Source organism: Parasteatoda tepidariorum, chromosome 8 (genome assembly GCF_982258835.1).
Source record: "Parasteatoda tepidariorum strain Cologne lab strain chromosome 8, Ptep-v5.0, whole genome shotgun sequence".
Lineage (NCBI taxonomy): Eukaryota > Metazoa > Arthropoda > Arachnida > Araneae > Theridiidae > Parasteatoda > Parasteatoda tepidariorum.
This window is the reverse complement of record NC_141762.1, coordinates 107,079,469-107,103,617: the sequence shown is the minus strand read 5'-3', so window position 1 is coordinate 107,103,617 and position 24,149 is coordinate 107,079,469. Positions and strand designations below refer to the sequence as shown.

At 26.1% G+C, this 24,149-nt stretch overlaps 1 protein-coding gene across 21 annotated transcripts in view; it reads right to left on the bottom strand.

Moving 5' to 3' along the window:
• LOC147806650 (transcription-associated protein 1-like) overlaps positions 1 to 24,149 on the bottom strand; it is a 70,598-nt gene that overhangs the window by 7,391 nt on the left and 39,058 nt on the right. For 3 of the 21 annotated variants that reach the window (XM_087149218.1, XM_087149219.1, XM_087149229.1), the window contains 10 exons: positions 21,791 to 21,955; positions 21,155 to 21,204; positions 20,189 to 20,347; positions 16,890 to 16,963; positions 16,632 to 16,710; positions 14,507 to 14,708; positions 11,445 to 11,640; positions 9,194 to 9,332; positions 7,773 to 7,880; positions 670 to 785 (listed from right to left, as the gene is read on the bottom strand). In XM_087149218.1, the coding sequence (XP_087005344.1) occupies positions 16,931 to 16,963; positions 20,189 to 20,347; positions 21,155 to 21,204; positions 21,791 to 21,896 (348 nt within the window). In that variant the 5' untranslated portion in view covers positions 21,897 to 21,955 and the 3' untranslated portion in view covers positions 670 to 785; positions 7,773 to 7,880; positions 9,194 to 9,332; ... (2 more) ...; positions 16,632 to 16,710; positions 16,890 to 16,930. The other 18 variants (XM_087149222.1, XM_087149236.1, XM_087149234.1 and 15 more) reach the window with 18 other exon arrangements.

The following is a 24,149-nucleotide window of genomic DNA, read 5'->3' as shown; positions in this document are numbered from 1 at the left end:
CATATAATATCATTTTTTGTGGATATAGCGAACCAAAAGATGAGAGGAAATTGGATATTCTGAACTTTTTTCTGCCCTTGAGTGATTTTTTCCTTCATTTGTCGGTAATTTCGAAATTCCTACATAAAATACATATACCAATTTTTAAGACCTCTTATTGAGTGAAATGTAGCCAGAAGCATTTTTTCTTATTTGCTTCTTTTATCTCAGTTTTTCATCCCTAAATTTTTTGCACGCAAGACGATGAGTAATAAAAAATATAAGTGAACACATTTTTTGTTACTACATATTGTTCTTTAATCATTTTTGTATTTCTTTTCATTGGTCATTTATTTAAATAATGTGTAATAAAAGGGAGCAGTTTGGAAAAATTAATTAAAATTGTTTGCAGTATGGATATAATGAACTCCCAGTTATAGTGAACTGAAATTTCGGCCCCTTGAAGGTTCACTATAGCGAGGTTTGACTGTATTATACAATAATATGTGATTAATTGAAATTAAATCATATTTAACCACTTACATAGTTTTTAAAACCAGAAGAAAAACTTTTAAAGATTCAATATGCTTAAATTTTCTATTTTACAAAGAAATGAATCAAATAAAGATGGAACCAAAGAATTGGGTTGAAAAAGCTCAGAAGAAAACATCAACAATAAGAAGGAATTACTTGAGATAGATGGCTCTTTTTCCACAGACTCAACAGGATGACTCGTTGAATGAGGTTCAAATTTGGACAAAGCACGACTTGAATTCTTTGTAGTAGGTCTAAGTGGTCCTTCTAACCTAAAATCATAAACATTTTGTTATTCTTCGAGCATTGAAGGATTTTTAAAAAAATATATACATAGCTTAATCCAAGCAAAAAAACGCTTACAAAAATTGAGTATTAAATGAAAAGATATAAAAAGTTAATTCCACGTGAGTCGGTGACCAATCGCTATTGGTCGTCGACACACTAGGTTTGAGAAATAAGTGGTCACCATGGGTGCCCACTCTAAAAATATTTCAAGACAGAACTTATTTTTTTGATAAATGAACACAATCTAGAATTATTTACTAGAATTTTCAGACATTTATAGTTCATCGACTTCAGAATGTACCTTTCTATAATAAGGACTTATATATTAAATTAATTATAAAGATTTTTTTCATTCATTATATTAATTTATTTTTTACAGCAACCAAGATTAAAATAACAGCTAACCTTGTACATCTTTTCACATCAACCACTGAATAATAAATAAAAATTTTTTTCTAAGTTATACATATCTCTATTTATTTTTTCACTTCATCATTATTTATTTTTTGCTCCATCTCCATAATTTTTTTTTAAAAATAATAATCTCAATTTAACTTGGGCCAGCATTAAAAAACGCTTTAGATACACTAATAGTACAAATTTTGTTTAAGCAGGTAGGCGTTGAAGTTCCATCTCATTCTTTGCTACATCATGAGCTACATCATTACTTGATCATTTCACAGTAATTATAAAAATTACCAATGTTTACATTAAAATGTAACTTTTATTTTTCCTTAACAGCAAAAATTTGTTACTTTTTTAAGGAAATACATAAATTTTAAAATTAAAAACAAATTGAAAAGAGATATTAATTTAATTTTACCTACTGATTTTCTTTCAAGACTGACTTTAGTTTATTTATAAAAATAATTAAAAAATTCCAAACTAAAGTCATAAATAAGGTTAACGAACAAATATTAATAGATTTCAAAAAATAAATCTTAAGATTAATAAACTGAGCAACCTGAATTTGCAAACTGAGTTATAAATGTTAAAATATGAGATGTTTGTTACGTATTTTACTTGAGAGGAAAAGAATTAAAAATTTCAATCATTTAAAAAAAAAACAATAAGGGACAGTTTTGTTGTTGACTAAAGATTTCCAAAAAGTCCCAACATCTTTTGTTGTGAAATTTTTTAAAGCCTGTAATTAAAAAATTGGTTAAATAAATATCAACTCAATCAATCTAAGCTAAATTTAAATAATCCAATTCCAATTTCTTACAAATTAAATTTAAATTTCCAATTTCTTAAATTTTCAACCCAAGTGGAATAAACCCTTTTTCAAAAAGAAATATCAGATATCTAAACAGTTTAAAATAGCAATCTAGTTTAAATAATAACATTAATTTTAGAGCTATTTAATGTCATTCTCAAATAAGTGAAAACAAGAAGAAAAAAATTATGAATTTCTTAAAAAATTAAAATAAGTGATATTTATTAATATTTTATATAAAAGAATTTAGGTTATGTTTTCAATAGTTTATGGACAACTTTATTTTATATTACTTAAAAGAACATAATCAATTTATCAATACCACTAAATAAACAAATCACATATTAAACATAGATACCACTAAAATCATATATTGAATTCACACAATTAATTACAAATAGCATAATAATTTTCATTATCAAATAATGTTAAGTATGATTACCCAAACCAACTCCTGAATAATATGAAAAATAGATTATAAAATTCTCTTTAAAACTAACAAATGTTAATTTTTTTTTTTAAGTTAATGTGACAAACTTTTTGTAACTATACTGAATTCAATTGGCTTACATACGAGTTATATAATACCTATTGTTAAACAATTGTATTTGTCATTTTTAATTCTTTTCCAGTTCGCCCTCTTTTTGTTTGTTTTATTCAGTTTCTTCCACTGTTCTGGAAGAAATATGTTTAGCGTATCTGCTACATTTTAGATTTTCAAATCCATGACTAATTCCAAGAAATTTTCATGACTTAATGAAGTTACTATTTTCTTTGATAAAAACAACCATAAATTTAAAAAAGCATTGTAATAACATTAATTGAAATGATAGGTATAACCAAAACTGTTATACTCTGCATCTTCATATTTACAGATTTTAAATTTAAAAAACAGAGTAAAGAAAAAGTTGAAGTAATAAAATAGCTGAAAAAAAATAAAAATAAAATAATTTTTTTTCCCTTTCTCCTGCAAAATTATATTCTAAAGATACTTTTCTTGTTCATCTGAAAGGAAAGATATTCCTGATTTTTCTGTTCTCATTTCGGAATAAAAAAATTCGCCATTGACTGGCTTGCTTTAGCTAGAATTTTAAATTTATAAAATAAATAAAAAAATAAATAAAAACAAAATTTCTGAAATCACAGAAGTATAAAAGATAATTCGCTCTAGAAATGATGTTCCTTCATTTTTTGATAGAAAACCATAATTTTTAAAGAACACAATAAAAACATTTAATAAAATATGACTGTGAGTGGGGATTTTGCTAGAAATTTAGATATTTGGAAAATCATGAAATTGGGAGAGGGGGAGGAATTCAATTAAAAAAATTTGATTTTTCAGCAAACTAAATCCATGACTTCCCATGATTTCTTTGAAAATATAATTAAAATCATGACAAATTTGGTTCAATACCAAAATTCATGAATTTTCATGATTTTCCAGGTGAGCAGATACCCTGTATGTTTCTTCCGGGCTGAAATGCCAACAATGTTTAGATAGATATTTTTGTTTAAAACTTTTTCTATGTTTATTTGAAATAATACAGATTCCCATTAGAAATTTAGTTCAAAATTGGAAGAAAATATCCTTTTTTTATATTTTGTTACAATTAAACTGAATGAATTTATATGAAGAACATAAAATTTAACTATATAAAATAGTTTAAAAAAAAAACTGTTTGGTTTAAATCACATAGGTCTTTATTCAACTATCCAACCGTCTATCCATGTTAGAAATTATTCCAAAAATATATGTTAAATGAAAATAAATAAAAAATTAAAAATTTTTAGAAAATTTTAATAAAAAAATTAACATTAATGAATGACTCACTCACTGCCTCATTTTGGCAACAAGACATCAATGAATGCCTCAGCTCATAAATTAAATAAGATAGTGGGACTCTATCATGCGTCACACCAAAATATTAAACACTTAGACATTTAAAAGCCACCATCTTATATTAACCGCAAAAACATTGCTTTATATAGTTTGTCTAAAGTAAGAATTCCCCTAACCATTTGTCTGGGCCTGTGGAGGTGACTATGGTAATCAAAGAATAAAACTAATTGACAAATTCAGAAAAAGACAAAATAAGTAAGTAATATTTAAAATAATAAATTAAAATCGAAAAGCAACTGAATCCAAATTTGTTTTATCTTAATTTATAAAGTCAGAAATACAATTCTGGCAGGACAGTACTTCATCAGGGGACACACTGCCGGACAACACACAGGAGCCTTTCAGTTGTCAGTGGTGAAATCAAAAACTGACTGCGTCCCCAAGGCCTCATAATGGAAAATTAAATAAGAAAAAGCAATTAAAAAAATTGAAATGTAAATGCAAAGAAAAATTAATGACAAACAGTCCCAATTTAAAAGTTGAACAGCGTAAGTCTAAGTAATGATTTAAAAGTACACAGACTAAGATCTAATAAAAAGATGCCCACATATAAGAAAAATATAAATTGCCAAATCATTAAGAAAACTCTAGAAATAAGTCAAGTGCTGACCCCTTTTTGAAAATCCTGAAAAAATAAAACAGAAAAACATTAAATGAGTAAAAAGTTTTAAAAAGTGCTGCCATCTATATGGGGTAACGAAGTATAACTATTTCAAGTGGGGTCGTTGTTTAGAACAGCTTTTGGCTCGAGTCGACGAAAGAAAGGGAATCCTTTTCTTCGCTCTATAATGAAGAGAAGCTACCCTCCCTGAAATGCGCTATTCTTGGTTCCATAGCTACAGACAAATGGCTACAGACTTTGTGGCGGGCAGAGTTCATATCATAGACAAACTATACCTATGTTTAACATATTAACCAATGTTCATAACGAGTACAAACTGGTTTTACAAGTAAAACTGATTTAAAATAAAGTTTAAAATAATGGCCACTTATTAATCTAAACAATTAAATATGTTATAAAATAAAATAATGAACACGTTGCATTCATTTTTATAACAAAAAATTTAATCTTTAACAACTAGTATGAATGAGTATTAGAATTGTAATAGATTAAACATCAAAAACATTTAATGCACTCAAAAAATTTTAAAAACTAAATAAATGAATATCTAACTATACTTTTCACTCACATTTAATTTAAAATATTTGCTTAACAGACCAATTGAAATCCTGAAATTTTAAGATTATTTAAATAAGTTTTAAAATGCATGAGTATATAGAAAATGAATTGCATAAACTCAAAGAATAACCAGTAGTCTGTCCAGGGTAAATTTACTACCGTTTAGCGGTACCTCCACAAAACCAACTTTTGAAAAAACGGTAGTTTAACAAAATACTTTAAAATAAGTAAGTTCAAAGATTCTCCACCTCTTAAAATTTTGTTTCTGTATCCCCATAAAGAAACTATAAATCCTAGAGTTTTTTAAAATGAAGCAATGAGATTCTCTCTCTATAAACTTTAAAGGAAGACAAAATTCAAACATCATTCTAAACATTTGAATATTATCTTCAACATTATTGTAAATTTATTCTAACAGATCTTTATTTTTGTATGAAACGTTTTTTTCTCTGTGAAACTTTTTTTTGTATGACCTAGTCGAAAATTTTCTCATAATGAAAATAACTTATTTCTAGTACTGTTAAATGCAAGTTGAAATTTAACTGTGAACAATGGATTTTTAAATTTGGAAACAATTTTAAGCCCGAAATTTAACAATAGCGAAATTATTTTTTAATACAGTCAGACGCCAATTATCCAAACCCTTATTATCCAAACGTCCAATTATCCGAGCTACGTCCGAATTCGCCTTTTTTTTGAAGTTTAGAATACTTCTTAACTTATCGACAATTTTTCTAAATTTAGAAGAATGAAAAATATCCATTACATCTGAAGTCCATATTTAATTTACAGCCTTTTTCAGCAGTTTAACCTACATACCCCTTTAGCCCTCTTCAATTGAAAATTATCTTAAAAGAATGCAAGCTTCATTTTGACAATCTACAATGGTTGGAACGAGGAAAGTGTTTATGAATAGACAAGTGCTGAAGTTCTACAATTGAGGGATGGGTAGTTGTCACTTATGGTTAATGATTAGTAATAACAGTGCTTGGAATCTTAAATCTTGGAATAAAATTCTTAACAGAAAAACAAACGAAACTGAAGTTTCTGAATGAAGTTTCTTTGGGTGAAAAGGTGCCAGGTTATACAGCAGAAGAAATAGAAGACTGGTGTCGAGACAATGAAAATGACTCAGGATTTAAAATTTTAATTGATGATGAAATTGTTGTTGAAATTTTGAATGAAAATCAAAACTCCACAGACTAAGAGGAAGAAGTAGGTGATCAAGTTCAAGATAGTGGACTTTCTCATATAGCAGCATGCAATTTATTAGATATTGTAATGAATTGGTTAGAATGTCAAAATGATGTTGATCCAGTTCAGTTGATTAATTTAAAAAGAATAAAGGATATGGCTGCACAAAAACAGCATCTTCTTTGAAACAAAAGTTTTTGCTGGATACTTTTGCAATGGAAAATGAAGAAAAATGTGGTAAAAATCAGTAATTGACAAAAAAATTATAAAAAAGCAGAAATATGATAAAAATAATTTAAATTGAAGAAAAAGTAATACAAACAAATATTTAAAAATTAAAAAAAAAAGTTTTAAACACACCAGAGCTATTTTAGATAGTACTGCCATTCCTAAGCCTAGAAAAAGTGTGAAGGGAAGCTAGTGCATAAATAATAATTATTTAAACTAGATTTTAAACAACTTTCCGAACTTTTCATTATCCGAACCGCATTCGGTCCCGAGCAGTTCGGATAATCGGCGCTCTACTGTACATGGACAAAAATTTACTAATCATAAATGATTTTTATTTGTAGTGACAATTTTTGAAAATAATTTCTTATTTTACCATATTTTTGTGTTGATTTTTTGATGCAACTTTTAATTTTCACAAATTATGCCTAAATTTTCACAAAATAGGTACCTCTCAAAAACACCTAGGCAGACCCCTAATAACTTTATCCTTAAATCTCATAACAGTTTTGAGTCATTTGTAAAAGCAGCTATTTCTTTTAAATATATCTTAAAAAAGAAATCTCCAGAAATTACAGCTTGATGAAACGCCATTGTCTCAGTTGCTTAACACAAAACTACCTTGCAATGTCTAGTTTTTAGACTAACTAAATGAGAAAGGAAAAAACTAACTATTTTTAAACACTTTGATCAGCATTTAATAATAATTTAAATAATGCATAGTTAATTTTGAGTTACAGTTTATTGCTACTCAATAATTATGTAATGCTTAACTTTTACAAAGTCTAACTATGAGGCTGGGATAGCCTGGTTGGTAGGGCACTGAAGCACTAAGAGTTCGTGGGTTCGATCTGCGCCGGCCGAAGACTCCTGGTTTAGTAAATGGTGACTGATGCACGTTAAATCTGTCGAGTCACAAAGTCCTCCATGTTCCGATAACAAATCATACCTCTGGGAGTACTGATACAGGAGTTTCATTGTCTTCTGGATTATTTCAACATTACAAGGGTACGGAGTTGAACATTAGCAGTAGTCGTAAACCCAAAATTGAGTAGATTGTTCAATGACGAATATATATATTAAAAAAGTCTAACTATGAACAAAAAAATTTTGAGATAGTTTTGATGTTTTTAAATCTAACCAACCACAGTTTTTATGGGAAGTTTTACCAGCCAAAAAATTCCAAACTCTGAAGAGAATAATACACAATTCATGTTTATTATTATTATTTTTAAGAAGCAAATATTTTCTACCTGTGCTGTTTTATTTAAATACGATCTCCTCCCATTTCAACTTTCAGTTCATAGATATAAAGAAAACCTTCGAAAGATGCAATCATCACACACGGAACATTTTGTATTCTGAAATCATTCAATAAAATTAAACAGTGCAATGTGTAATACAAAACTGGACAATCGCAACATTTATTTTAAATTTTGAAACTTTTATTACTTTATTAGACACAAAGTGTTAAAATAAATGTTGAGTACAAAATGTTAAATGGAAAAAAAAACAAGAAAAACAAGAGCTTTAATTTTAAAAACACTATTTCCAAAAAGGAGTTTTAAGGAAAAAATATACATAAAATTTAAATTTGTAGATAGTTTTGCTCCCAGATGACAGACTTTGAACAAGCCCCCAGCTTTAACAAACTTGTTTTTATTATTATTTCATGGCAGTAAGTTTCAAAAAATAAAATGGTAAGAAATTTGTATAGTTCTCATTTTTCCTTTCGGTGACATAAGTGATTTGACTGTATATCATCAAAAAATTAGTTTTTTACCCATCAGCATAGGAAAAATTCCAGTAGATTTCATGAAATATTATAAATTTCATGATAATTTTTGCATAATGTACTAAATATTTTACACATAAGGAATTTTAGGGACTTTTATAGTAATAAAAATAGATTTTTTTTTTATATTTTCCAGTTAGGTTTCTAATCTAATAATGATACTGATGACTACCATAGAAATCACACATTTAAACATGGCAGTGAAAAAAGGAAAGAAAATCAGTTCAGAGAAACAAAAAGAGAGAAAAACTAGTGATTTCATTTCCACATTTGATTATCATGAACACAATGCCACATTTATATTAAAATCACACAAGCAGGCCAAGAGCAATGCTTTGAATTATCTTAAATAAAATTTGACTGGGTAACACTGGACATATTAGAGACAGTGAAGATGTAAATTTTGTTGAACTTTTTTTAATTGTTCGTTCATAGTTATGAAAAGTATTTTACTCTATCTTATCAAATAATAGATATATAATAACACAGTTTATTTTTAAAATAATAGTATTTAAATTATAAATTATTTAAGACTGAGAAAGACTGTTTTAAAATATAATTTGGCTATTCTTTTTTAAAAAAATCCTGCTATTACATCTTTATTAAATTTTCTTTTCTTAGAGTCATTAATTTTTAGATATAATTAGTGAGATATGCACAATTCTGAAAATGGCACAAAACTTAAAGAATTTCTCAAAAATAAGGAGAACTCGTACACACAGAGAGCATTTTAAACAGAAATATTTTTCAAATGGTATCTAAAGTAAACATTTTTTTAAAAAAATGAGTAATTTATTTAAAAATAAAGAGAGAAAAAATCATGTTTCAGAATAAAGGAAAAAAACAAGACATATTTAAGCAATAAAAAAAAGCATTTACTATCTCTTAGCTCTGTGGCTAAAGTATGACGGGCTGCAACGAGCAATTCTTTGCACAAGTGGGCCACTTCTTGAGGACATAGACACAACAATCCTATCATTCCTTTAGCAAACTATGAGGAATGTTCATTCACAACATACTACAAAGAAATAATCAAATTAAAATCACAGCTGGGTTAAATTATTATCAAAATTTGAATTAAAATTAAATTTGCAACTAATTTAGGATAATATTACTCAGATAAATATAAATACAGTGCATGCTGTGTATTAAAATTACATCCGTTTTGAGAACACTCGATTTTAAAAAGCAACAAATTTTAAAAACCAAAATGTAGGAAAAAATCATTTCGAAGTTGAATTTTAAACTAAATTAAGTTGATTAAAAACTAAATTGATTACTACATCTTTGTTTTAACAAAACAAAAACTACATTTGACATTAACATGAACTACATTTTTTAACTTAGGAGGGTTTTAAAATATTATATTTGATAAGTGAAATTTCAAATTAAAGATTCACCATAGTTTGAAAGCATGTAAGAGTTTCTAAAACATTAAATATCCTTTTCTTTTTTGTAAAGTTCATTTTAAGAAATCAAGAGTTCTTCTGAAATCCATTGAAGTTTGATTTACCTTTTTGAATGATTGAGGATCCATGACATTGAATGATAGACATTTTACAATTTTTTTTAGTATATAAACAGTTTTCTTTTGGATTCCTTTAGACTCCTTTTTTCATAATTTTTTAAACTTTTGCCCTTCAATTTCAGCACAAAATGCAATCAACACCAATAACTTTGTTCATAGAGAGCAGATAAAAATTTATTATTTATATGTATTCAGAACTTGAGAATATAGAAAATTCTAATCATTCAAACAAGAAAAAGCAACGTTTTTCATTGTTTTAAACAAAAGCTTTACAAAATGTTGTCACATTTTTCTGTATTTAAAAATAAAATTTCTGTAAACATTCTGCATTTTGTCTGCATATTTCCCAAAGAACAAATTAAATGTATAAAATTTTATGTTTAACTTTGTCCCACAGAGTCATTGAACATAAAATTCTTTCACAGAATACAATTGAATAAGTAAAAAACAATACTGAAGAGTTTTATTGTATAAAAACACTCTGACTTGATCATTTGGTATGAAATATAAAATGAGTCAAAAAGAAAGACATTTAAGGTATATCCTACATGCAAGTAGTTAATTTAAAAAGTTTCTCTCTATATTTTCTGCTACAGTTTGACTGTAAACATTATAAAAATAAAATTAAAATGACAAGGGTGTCAAAGATAAAACAACAATCAAGATCAAAATCAATAAAATAGATTTTACAGCAAAAATCATGCAAGTTGACCATTTGTAATGTACAAATTTTTGTACCTAGTTTGAGAAGTGGTCAGTATATTAAAAGGTGATACAAGAGTGGTGTTAATTATAGTCTTGGTATACCTAGTGGGCTGATCAACTTAATAAGTTACATTGAACTCCATAGTAAAATGTTTGTTTCAATTAAGAAAGCTTTATTTTTAATTAGTGTAACAAAGTAATAAAATATGATATACACGATATCATCAATATTCCTTAGACTATTTTTGTAGTTGAATATATGACATCGTTTTAAGATATTTAGAAAAAAACTTACTCACACTTTGCAATATTTTTGCTGCAAACCTTTTCAAAGAAAAAGAAAAGACATTCCAGCTTCAATCAAGGATAAGAATAAAAACTGAGACGAATAAAATAAATCTGATTTCATTTGGATACAACATTTGTTTTAATTAAAAAAAGATTAACAAGCTTTTATTTTTGAAAAAGATTACAAAATGTCAAATTTTTTGTGATATTGACAAATATTTCTCAGGCTAACTATTTTGTAACTAAATTATGAGCTGGTTGTAAGATATTTAAAAAAAATTATATTCTAAGTTTAGATGATTTGATCCAAACAGAATAAGAATTAGAAAATTATATATCCACATTGAGATGCATTTTATCAAAGAGAATACTTTATCGTTGCGAATTAATTGAAACTTTATGGGATGTATGAGTTTTTCTATAAAATTAGAAATTATTTTTTCATGACTGTTCTGAAATTAATCAAAATTATATATTTTAGTGATATTTCACATTGCTAAATTTAAATTAGTTTTTATTTAGGTACTAGAAAATTTGAATAAAACAAATACTATTGTAGCAAATATGAGAATCAATGCTAGATAAATCAAAAGTTATGTAAATACTGACTATGATCATTATCAACTGAAAACTGCTTCCTCTGTTGAGCTGTGGGTTGTAAAGTATTAGTTGTCACTATCAATGGCACAAATTCTTCGACATCTTTATGAACACTCATTTTATATAGCTGGTACATCAAGACAACAATTATAGGTAGCTCTGTCAGTGCCTTTAGGGACATAGTAGCTATTGGGATTAAATAAACCTGTAAAAGAAATCAAATATATAAACAATATAAAAAAAGAAAAATCACAAAGTAACAATTTTTAATGCTAGAAAGTATAGAAAAAAGTAATTTTGTAATTTTTAGTATAACATTTTTCTTTAAACACACATAAAACTGGAGAACCATGCTATTAATTTGGTTAAGAGAACTATCAGTTTAACTTTATAGATACAATAAATTGTTATGCCTTCATTATGTATTATAAGCAACAAAGTATGACATTTATAAAAGGATGGGTGAGTTCAGGGACAGGGAGCTTTTGGAGCTTGCTCTAAGTCCTTTCGGTTTCTGAAAAGTAAACAATAATTTGAAAGTTGAGTTTTTCAATGATCCAGTACATATTTTTCACATGACATCATTTTTCTTAATCTAATAATTTTTTTAACAATATTTTAAACAATTCTATCAAGAAAAACAAACAACAAAAAAAACAGTCCAAATTTTGAAAAATAATGAAATACAAATCACGATTTTTGGAAACCTAAGGAACATTCTTACTGATTGATCCTTCTGTTTAAAATGCATCAATCAAATTTTCAATTTCTGAGTTTCATATGAATTTTAATTTTCTTGAAAAGGATAAAATAAAAAACTGTCTGTGTACCATTGGAAATACTTGCATAAAAAATTAGTTTATTTTTAAAATATTTTAATTCAATACAAAATTGTTTGTTAATAAAAAAAAATTTAATAACTCTACTCTTTATCTCAAAATTAAAGCAAATAAAAAAAAAATCTGTTTTTGAATTATATAGCTAGAATACCTAAGAGCAAGTTCCAAAATCTCCAAGGCAGAGAACTAACCCAATGTAAAAGGACACAGGTAATGCTGAAAGTTAAATAAATATTACACTAATACAGTGTCTTTTCAATGACTTAACAAGGTTATTTTTCAATTTTTGTAAGTCTTTCAAATTGAAACATAATAAAAACTTAGCTTGAAAAGTAAATTTCCAAATTCTAAATTTAACTTCTTTTTTTTTTTAGCTTGAATATGTAATTAAAGACAGTTAAGTCAGCTGCATGTTTTAAAAAAAAATTATAAAATATCTTAAATGTAAAAACCACACAATGTATGTTTTTATGCAATCTGTAGTCAAAAGAAATTGTATGTAAATCTTTCACATTTATTAAATTTAATATTTATACTGTGAAAGATTAACAATGCCTAACTTTCTAAACAATATTTTAATTTTCATAAAAATTAAAATATTATTATAATATTGTTATCATTTAAATTAAAATATCTTCAGCTTAATTTAGATAAAGTTTACTCCTAAAAACTTTGTATTAAAAATGCAACAAAAAAAGCTAAATAAGTATATGTAATTCAAAACTGTGGGATAGGACATTGAACAAAGGATTAAAACTTTTAAATAAAAATTTTAAAAAGTTTGATTTCTAAGGTTTGTACTGTATCTAATTATTCTAAAATAGTATAATTACAAGTTAGTATAATTAGTAGCTCTGTAAGTTCATGTAATTAAGTTGATAAATCCATAGATTAAATTGATACTAATTAATAATAATTAAAAAATAGATTCTTAAGATCAAAATTAATGTTTTCTTTTCTCTTCCAGCCTATTCTCTTGTAATTTATTTAAAATTAATGTTTTAAAGTTGGAGTATATTCCCTACTAAATGCTGAATCTTATTTTGCACTGAAAGGGTTTTGTTCTAATTTTAATAATTTTTATCCCTACAAACTTTCCATTGATAAAAGAATTTTACTGGCATTTATTTTATTAAGTAGAATATTTATTTTTTTAAAAATTTAATTCTATGAAAGTTAAAATTTTTTAATGTTAAAATGTATGTTAAATGGACTTTTGCATTATGTAATGTAATAAAAAAAAACATGAATTTTTCCTTTTTTTAATATTTATTTCTAATTATCTGTTCTTTTCTCATAAATTGATTCTGATTGTGTTTTTTCCCCTGGGTAATCAGTTTTTAATTTTAAACATTTAAAAGTATTTAATTTAATGCAAATATATTACAAGGTTAACTGATAAAAAGAATTTAGTGCCTAGAACAATGATGTTTATAAAACAATTACTACCTATAATTGCTGTCAACATGCCTGTCTAAATTCTTGGGCATGCAACCCTTCATAGGTCAATCTGATGTGCATGTGGCCCCTCAGGTCAAAAGGTAGTGCACCTATTATAATAATAGTAAAATTTTTTCTTAACTTTGAAAGCTTATACAGATTGAAAGCATGCATATATGATTTTTTTAAGCGATGTTAAAGTAAATACCACTAAAAATTGACCTGAAGTTCGAATTAGCTAAGCAAGAAAAAAGATTCCAAGCATGTTTTAGAATTAAATTACGAAAAAAATGCTCCTCACATTAAATTTTTAAATGAAGTTACTTCATAACTTTTTTTATCTTACTTGAATATCATTTTTGAAATTTAATAGCACTAAGAATAATAATGAAAACAATTATAAATTGCAATTGAAGTCCTCAAAATTAAAATATGAATGAGCTTTAAGAAGGTTTAGAAAGAAAAAGAAGACCTTTTAATGGGCTCCTAAAACCATATTTAAATTTAAGGCTTTTTTAGGAATGGAAACCCTTTTATACTTGTGAATAAGCTAATTTTTAAATATTACCAAAGCTACGTCAAATAGTTTAAATTTTACAATGGTTTAGCCAAATAACTATTTTTATTGCTTACTCAGGAAATGAAAGAGAAAAAATACAATAATCTAATCTACATGCATTTAAAAAGGCTTTCAAACACAAGACTTGAAATTTTCATATCATATGAACTAATAATTATTTTAATAACTAAAAAAAAAACTGATACACAGACTCTAAAATTATTCTTACTCACCATCTCAGTAGTTGAATCTGGGCCTTTTTTCACTTGTCTGAATTTGAATCGGTGTGATGGTAAATGTTTCTTTCAATGAAGGTTCCAACGTAGCTGCCGATAAATCCTTTACTTTTCGAGTAGGCCGTGTTTCAAATATACCATGCAAGTAATTAGGCAGTTCTTTGTAAGTATTCTTTACATAAAGCAGAAACATCTGTGTCTAAAAATAAATGGAAAATCACAACAGCTTAATCATTTTTTACAATTTAGAATATATTTTCTTCACACAATTAGTATGTAGCATGATAATGTAACCAATCGATTTCATGATGCTGTTAAGAATCATACTAATAATAATCATACATCATACTATTGCTCTTTCAAATATTTTGCCTTTTATAAATATAATCATAATTAATATCATGATGCTATATGATATGATAATTATATGATATGGTAAACACATCATATAATTATTATAATTTCATATGTTATCACAATAAAGGTGGAGCTTGTTTTATAATCACAAAAATGTATTCATATTGAACAATGCAGAGAATTAAATATTTATACACCATATTTTTTCTTCTTCAATAAAGAGTTTGTCATAAACCAATTCTGATTAAATAAATAACACACACAACAAAAAAAGGCATCCACAGTCAATCATTTTTAATTAAAATTTTAGAAGTAAAAAACACATAAATGTTTCGTAAAATTTCAACAAGAAAATTAAAAAGAATATAGTTTCTTTAAAAAAAAATACAGCAGAAAATTGCATTCAGTTAAAATATTTGTAAGCTATTAAATTTATGATGAAATCTACTTTATTTTAATACATAGATTTAAATTTGTTGAACCCTATTTTCAAGCGACACAACCATATCATAATTAATATTTTACATGCTTTCTTTTGCTTTGAAGTCACACGATGATTATGCTATTCTTCACGAATTTTTTTTATTTGTTGTAAGTTGAAGAGGTGTTAGTAATAGCTAAATTTTTTAAATATATCATTATTTTCACATCTCTGCATGCAACCCTTAGATTTCTCACTCAGTTAAGTTTTATTTTAATATGCTTGATGTTTTGGTATATTGTGGTTTAACAGGATGGTGAAGAATACCAAAACGAACAATATAAAATAAGTGAATAACAGAAGTATTTAACCCATGGAAGTAAAAAAAAGAGGTTTTAATTACATTAAAAAGATTTATTTAGAACAAATTACCAATGAATTGAGAAACTTATAAACACTGAATTGAGAGTATTTCTATATTTCTCCATAATTCTTTTTTTTAATTTATTTTTCTCTACTTAATAAATCATGAAAATTTTAAAGGTTTCTTTCACATTGGACTTTAAAATAGTCAAAAAAGTTTAAATAATTCAAAGTATTAATAAAATCGTTCTGTTGTGTTGTGGGGGAATCATTGATATTTCACATCCCCTAATATTTTGAGACACCAAAATTAAAAAGAGCCCACAATATTTTTTTTTTCATTATGACTTCCATTTAAATTTAGTGCAAAAAAAGCATTTTATGATATTTAAAAAATAAATTTATGATTAAGACTCGTTATAATTAAAAATATATATATATATTTAATGATCAGAGCGATTTGGATTGGAAAAACAATATTCCTCAGAATTTTTCATTTAGTAAAAGCAAAAAAATATGGAATTCTTTTATGCAATGTCTATTAAAAATCTTGAGAAATTAAAACAAAAAAATTTTAGGAACAATTTGCCAAGAAATTTCTGTACAGAGAATTTAAAATGAGTTCACTCCTTGTGATCATTAACATTTATATTGCAAATTATAGGCCAATAAACTTTATTTATAAATTGATTCATTGCAGAACTAATCCTCTGCAACGTTTCTATATCCTCTGTTTATTTATAAATTGAATCATTGCAGAATTATCTTCCTCTCTTTCCTTCCCTCATTTTATCAAGAATTATTCATAGAAGCATTTATCAATGTAATGGAAGCCGACATTTGAACTTTTAAGTGCTAAATAACTAATTAATCAAACAAATGAAAAATCTAAAAAAAAAAATTTAATTTTATTTTAAGATTTAGTTTAAGATGCATTAATAAAAAAAATAGAAGCTAGAGTATTGTAAAATGATAAATAACTTGTAGTATTATGTATGCTATCAAATGACATCTGCTCAAGTCAATATTCTTTTCCCCATGCAAATGCAAGTTAATAAACCTATAGAAAAACCTTCCACTCAATATAATGCAAAAATTTACAAAAGTTGAATAATAAAATAGTTTTCAATGAATCTGTACACATAAATATATTAATACAATGAATTTGTACAGTGAAATATATTAATACAAAAGCAAATTCATTGAAAATGATAAATCATATAAATAACACATTCTTACCTCCACATTGCATGGTGGCCTTATGAAATTCTATGATTATTCTAAAAACTACTAATGTTTTCCTCATTTTCCAACTGAAATATGAATATTTGATATGAATACTTGAATAATAATAAAACAGCAATAAAATCAGTATAGGAGAAGTCACAAAATTCTAACATTGAACATATAGAGGAAATATATGTTGAGAAAGGAATCTGCATAATTTCTCTTCAAGTTCTCATAAAAGCAACAAAATTATAAATAGCAACATTTTATTAGCTAATCTGTTCAGATGTAAACATCAATCTTTTGTAGTAAGGTAATTTCTGAAAAAATTAAAAAAAAATTATCAAGTATTTAAAATAAAAAATTCGGTTTTGAGAATTGAATTGAATGTATGGTTTAGTGGCACAAAGTCCAAAAGAGGACATGCTGCGCCAAACAATACGGTAAAACAGTTCAATAGACAAAGTACAGGCACCACTTTATTTGTCATACCATTATAACTGATAAAATTGTATAAGTTTGTAAATGGAATAAGTTTGTATATAGAATCAGATAAAAGGTATGAATAAAATCACATTAAAGGGTATGAATGAAATCGGATAAAAGTTATGAATACGATATAAAATACACGAAATAAGTAAAATAAGTTGTTCTCTAAAGTGAATTCGGTTTTGAGATGAAGCACAGTAAGTCAAATTTTATTTTCACTTTAAATTCTGTAATAAAAAGCACCACTCTTTTCCCACAATTTGAAGGAAATACAAACTCTTAATCTTCTATTTATTATTATAAAATGTAGAGAAGTAAATTAATAATGCTAGAGAAGAAAATTTTTAGTTTTCAAAAAATATTTTCAGCTATTCAAAATTTTGACCAAATAAACTTTACTTTGCACAATTTTTGTACTAGTATTTCAGCTTGTACCCAATATTTCAGTAAAATATAGCACTTTTTTTAATCACACAGTATGGCTTATAAAAATGAATTACTAGAAGTTTAAACTTTTCTAGATCCATGCTCTTTATTTTCATGTATTTCAATTATACTCAACAAATAACAATGCATGCAGAACAAAAATATACTGTAAGTTCTTGTTCTGACTATACTGTTAGGGAAATTAAATTGATCGATAATTGTTACTATTTGAAATTATACATAACTGCTGGCTGATTTACAAACGACTTATTAATAAAAGAAGTTTTTTTTAAATATATATATTCAGAAGATAGTTGTCACTTACTTCTAATAATTTGAACATTAAAGACAAGGTTGGTTTGCTATGAGGTAGCAAATGATTATTCATAGGGAGAAAGTGAATTATTTCTGAAATTGTCTCACAAAGTTGTTGAAAAAAATAATACAATTCAGTGGAAATATTTTTTAAGGAAATCGTAATAAATTAAGCAAATTAAGCAAATTAAAATATATAATTAAATAATAATTTTTAAAAAATATTTTCAAAACAACAAGAATCATATTAGTTGAGCAACAAAACATTCATTCTTAACCATTGTGATAACAATATTTGATTTATATTGAGTAAATTTGAATACATATTGAGTATATGATAATTTTCAACAATGATAATTTTATATTTTGTTTGGTTAACAAAAACTTGACCAAAGTCAATAATTAAATTTGAAAAATATTGTAATACACAGTGAAATATGTATGTTTCATGACAAGTTATCATAATATTAAAATTCTAATTAGGTCTGATATGATATATTTTCAATAAATTGTCAATAAAATATTAGACAACAGACAAATTTTCATGCTTAAAATATTATATAACAAGAAGTAGAGTTCTCAAATTTAATTTTGAAATTATATGATGAAAATATGGAATATCCTATTTGCTAGTAAATTTAAAAACATTTAATAAATCTCTAAAAACTTGAATAGACAAAAAACTGCAATACCTTTAAATTTAAAAAAAAGTCTTTATGCATTATTATTAAATAAAATACAAACATTGCCCAAGCTGAAGACATTAAGCAGCCTTTGTAGCAGGCCAAAGAAAAAATCAGGACATCAATAAAAACAGGATAAAATTGGAACAGCAGAGCATTTTCTGGAACAGTTAATTAAAAAGTATAATTTACTCTACTTAATAGTAACAAAATAAAATTTCACAGCAAAAAAATTACTTGTTCATAGCAAAACGTTTTAACAGTTTCCAGAATAATTTTATCAATACAGAAAAACAAATAATAGTTCCAAATCAAAACATGGAAAATTTGATGGGACTGTTGCATTAAAAAAAAATGAACAGCATTAATTCGTCAATATTTTACTCATACCAATACATAATTCAAATGCGTAATTGAGTTGAAGATTTCTTTAATCTAATTAAAGTAGGGTTTCAATAATCTCAAAACTAAAATGCAATGAATATGTTGCTTAACGTTTATGTACAACACTAATTTTAGTGAGCAATCCTCCAACCCATCATTTAAAAGTTTTATGACTGCTTGTTAACTGAAATCACATGAAAGAAAACAATCAAAATTTAGACAAAACTGGGAAATCTTACAAGATTTTCTAATGTATTTGGTGAAAATAATAAGTAAGCATATCACCCTTGAAATCGACATCATAAAAATTTGATGTTGCAAAATTGCTTATCAATTTTCCTTTTCATTGAATGACTTAATTCCCAACGAGGTTGAAACAATGAATCCTCTGGGTAAGGCCTAAATATCTAAGCCATGTAAGTAATCAATAGACAGTCCCTATATTGGAACTATCAAATATTGCGACTTTGACAAGCATTAAAAAAAAAAAAAAGATATTGGATCAAAATTTTTCCATTCTTTAAATCTACTTTTTCAAAAATCTGCATTTTTATTCCTGGAAAATTGAATATTCTATACACACATAAAATTCAGGACAAATACAGATAAAATACTTTTTATCAGAAACATCAAGATTATCAGGACAATTACTAACAGTGATTTAATCTAATTTTTAAAAACAGCAGTCTTGAGTATAAAAACAAACTGAGATCAAGCGTAAATAGAGAAAACCTGATTGTTCTGCCAAGTTATTAAAATGAGTTTGATTTGTTCAAATTTTGGTATCTTAAACCCATATCAATGACTATTAATTGTGTTCAATAAGCTTATTAGTTATGTTAACTAATAATTGACAATACAATGTATAGATAAAAAAATATAAAAGAGTAAAGGAAAAAAATTTAGATTGGCTATGTTCATAAAAAATAATACAGGATATATATATATATATATATATATATATATATATATATATATATATATATATATATATATTATTATATATATACGCACATCAAAATATGCAAAATGATCCATTGGTATGACATGAAAATATATACATGTGTAGTTTTTACTGCAATGAATTGTGATTCTCCATCTCCTAAAATTCTGATGAAAATTTTTTCTAGCATGATCTAAAAATGAAGGATATTGTGGATTGCTAACAATAGTCTGAAAAAATAAAAGGATACATTAATTACAAAATTGTAACATAAATATTTTATTTAAATATTATTCTTTTTATTATTGTTAGTCAAACATCTATTCAAATTCTTTTATTTTTATTTGTTATTTCAAAAAATATATAGATATAATTTTATAAACATAGTATGCTTTATTTCAATGGTGTGCCTCTAGTCTTTAACTATCAAATTCAAACTGTGATGTATCAAAATAAATAATTTTTTTTCATTCATTAGAGTAATGAAACTAATAACATGTTTACCATTAATAGTCTATTAATACTAACATAGGAGGGAAGATAAATAGTGATTTTATGTCTCAGCTTGCTGAAACAGTTTTTAAAAAGCTTTTGAGCTAAACATATCACTTTAATGCTTCTTAATTCTTAAAATTTAAATTCTTATTTGCCATTCAATTAAATTCAATGACCTTGATACAATTGGTACTAAAACGTTAAATTTTTAATAAATAAGTTTATTGGTAAACTAAACTGCCAATATATTTAATGTAAAAGAAAAAAAAATTGGCAAAAAAGTGAAAAATTAAACCAAAAAATATGAGGCCAATTTCAATAACTAGAAAATGGGGTGGGGTTTAAAAGGTTCCTGTAATTCCATAGTCAAAATTGAATTGAATGCTGGGCTTAATGGCACAATGACTTCAATTGTGGCATATATAACTTGTGAAATTACGAAAAATAAACTGTCATATCTGAAACTGAAAAAATTAATTTAGAATACCCGATAAAATGACATTATGAATACAGCATTTTACTATATTAAATTAAAACCTTACTTCAACCTCTCCACTTAATTCTTGCAAAGCTTTAAATTTACTTTCATCCTCTATAAAAGAAAAGAAAAAGAGAAAATTAAAGTTTTGCAATATAAAAATCAATAGCAATTAATGATAGATAAATAAACTTAAGTGAATTAATGATAGATAAATAAATAAAAAATAAGCTATAATTGCAGGTTACTACAATAAATACATAAAATATATTTGATCAAAGTTTTGCTTTAAAAAGAAATGTGGATAGGATTAAATTAAAAATGAGAAGTAAGAATATTTAAGTATGCTTTTTGATCAAGTGCAGATAAATACAATGATTTATTTATTGGTATATAGTTATGTTTAAAAAGAGACAAAAAAATATTGAAGAATAATTTTGTATTTGATGCAGATAAGTAAGATTTATTTATAAGTATGTTACTTTGGTTATTTTATTTTTATGAATATCAATGAATGAGAATTGTAAACATTATCAAAATAAAAAAACATGAGCCATAAATATATAGTTATTCATTAAGTACATCTTTAGTACTAAATATATCTACGTAATCTCTATTATTAAATTGCAATGAGAAATTTTTAAGTGAAAATAAATTCTGATTTTTCAATTCCCAATGACTAATTAGGTATTAAACTTACTTGCAACAGGATCTTGGAGCATTGATACATATGAGCTGTAAGAATTCATAACGGCAACATGATCATTAATGGGTGCTGATACACTCATTACGGGTATCCCTGCCATGCGTAAGGACTCCAGAAAAAGCTATTCAATGATAAAACTCACCTCCAATTTTAACAATTCTATAAAAAAAAATAATAATAAATAAATATTTTTAAGAATTTGCATAAATTGTAAGGACTGCAATTATTCACAGGCAAAATCAGTGACCATGTATTAGAAATTTAAAAAAAAACAGACATTATTCTGTTTTATAAGAACAAGAAATGTTATATTAGAGTTTTCACCTAACACCACTTAAAGCTTCAGTCTCTAGCTGAGTTATATGGTATAAAATACAGTGTTTTCATTACAGAAAAAAAAATGAGAGAGAATTTCTCACCCTTTCTCAAAAAGTTAAGTGAGATTTCTAAAAATTTAAAAAAAACGTGAATAGACTTGGAAAAAAAATATTTCTTTAATTATAATACACTTTTAACATCTTCCAATTTTTAAAGCATTGAATATTTTTGCTGCACCATCATATGGAAAACGTTCTATATCTACTTTTTCATCAGCTTTTCTCATTAGGTTGCTCAAATGTTTATCAGTCATTTGTATACGATATTTTGTCTTAATTCGGTTTTGAGTGCTAAATGACCTTGTAACAGATGCTGAACAATTCGGAATCACTTAGAAAATTTGTAGCATTGAAAAAAATTTTAATGTCTTACATGAAGAAATCTTACCTTTCGTGAACACGTGGTTGCAGATAAATGTGTTCTGAAAGGTGTTCCGTCATTCGGGGAGGGGGGGGGGATTGTGTTTTGCTGTTCGCACCTGTTCTGAACAATACTGGTAAATAGGGAAGCTAGATAACAGGGATCCGTGTTGAAAATAATGAAAGATCAAGGAAGAAAAGTGAAACGGATATTATTCAAAATGGCAGAAGACTAATTTTTTTCCAAAATTCGCTCATTTTGAAATTGATTAATAGAGTGTGCGATCTTCTCGCGTTAATAATTTTTTAATGCGAGAAAAGAAAAAAATAAGCGAGATTCTCGCGCTGTAGTGAAAACACTGAAATAATATAAATACAGTTGACGCTCAATATAATGACCCCTCTGGTCCAAACAAAAGCGAATGATAAAACATGAGTTTGCTATATCGTGATTATATATATGTAGTGCACATATTTACTTAGATTTTTTACTAGATACCTTTTTAAAGAAGTAGAGTTTCAAGTATTTTGAGATTTATAATCCAAAATCAAGACAATACATAACTACAAACTCATATTATGGAACTATGAATTTAATTTTTGCCCTTTACATGCTCACGCTTTCAGATCTGATCATTTTAAGATAATTTGACAAAAATAGGTATCGTGGTGAGTTTGTTTTTAAAATGCTAAGTACAACATAGGCTAACACTTTAGTGTAGGTACTGATAGAGATACTCATACCCCTAGATACTCATATTCTTAAAATCTTTTCAAAAATGGATATTTATTAGGTCTTTAGTACATATTCACACAAACACATAATAACAACTAAGAAAAGCACATGTATACATTTTTAGTGACTTTTTGCTTGTGCCCAGTAAAGTGAAAAGTGTCAGTAGTTATACTCCAACAGCCATGAATTTGGTTACCATTGATAAGTTTACCCTCACATAAGGTTTATCAATTGTGTAATATTTTCAGATAGATTAATTAAGAAAACAGAATTTTATTTACAATTGTTAGTTAATTTTTATCTAGTACTAATGAGGGGAATATTTCCGTATCATGCCGACTATAATCATCAAAGTTATAAATTTATTTCAAATTTGCAAACTAAAATAAATAAATAAAACAAGTAGAAGCTTGTCTGAGGTATGAGTAATATCCTTTCAGTAGGCCCCCTTTTATGTTATTTTTTTTAGAGGGCCACTGCCTGAAAACTTATTTAGCTATAGATCAGGATACAGAAATCTTCCCATAATGAGCTACAGTAAGGTATAATAAACTTACTGCAATAAGTGATTAAAGTAATAAAAGTTTAATAGGGTTGCAAAAAACTACGTTTAACCAATTTTAAAAAGGGAGGGGGGGGGGAAGGTATTAAAAAGATCGGTCATTACAGCAACTTTGGCTCATTGAACTTGTATAATTATGAAGATAAAGCAACTGCTTTTATACCGACACTGGGTTTATGTTACACAAAATTAATTTCTTCGCAAAATTTTATTTGTATTTAAAAGTGCAATACAAAATTGCTGAGCATTTAAATAAGTAATTCTAAAGGCTATTTTTGCGTAGTTGACAGGTCCCGCAGTGGACTGATCGTTAAGACA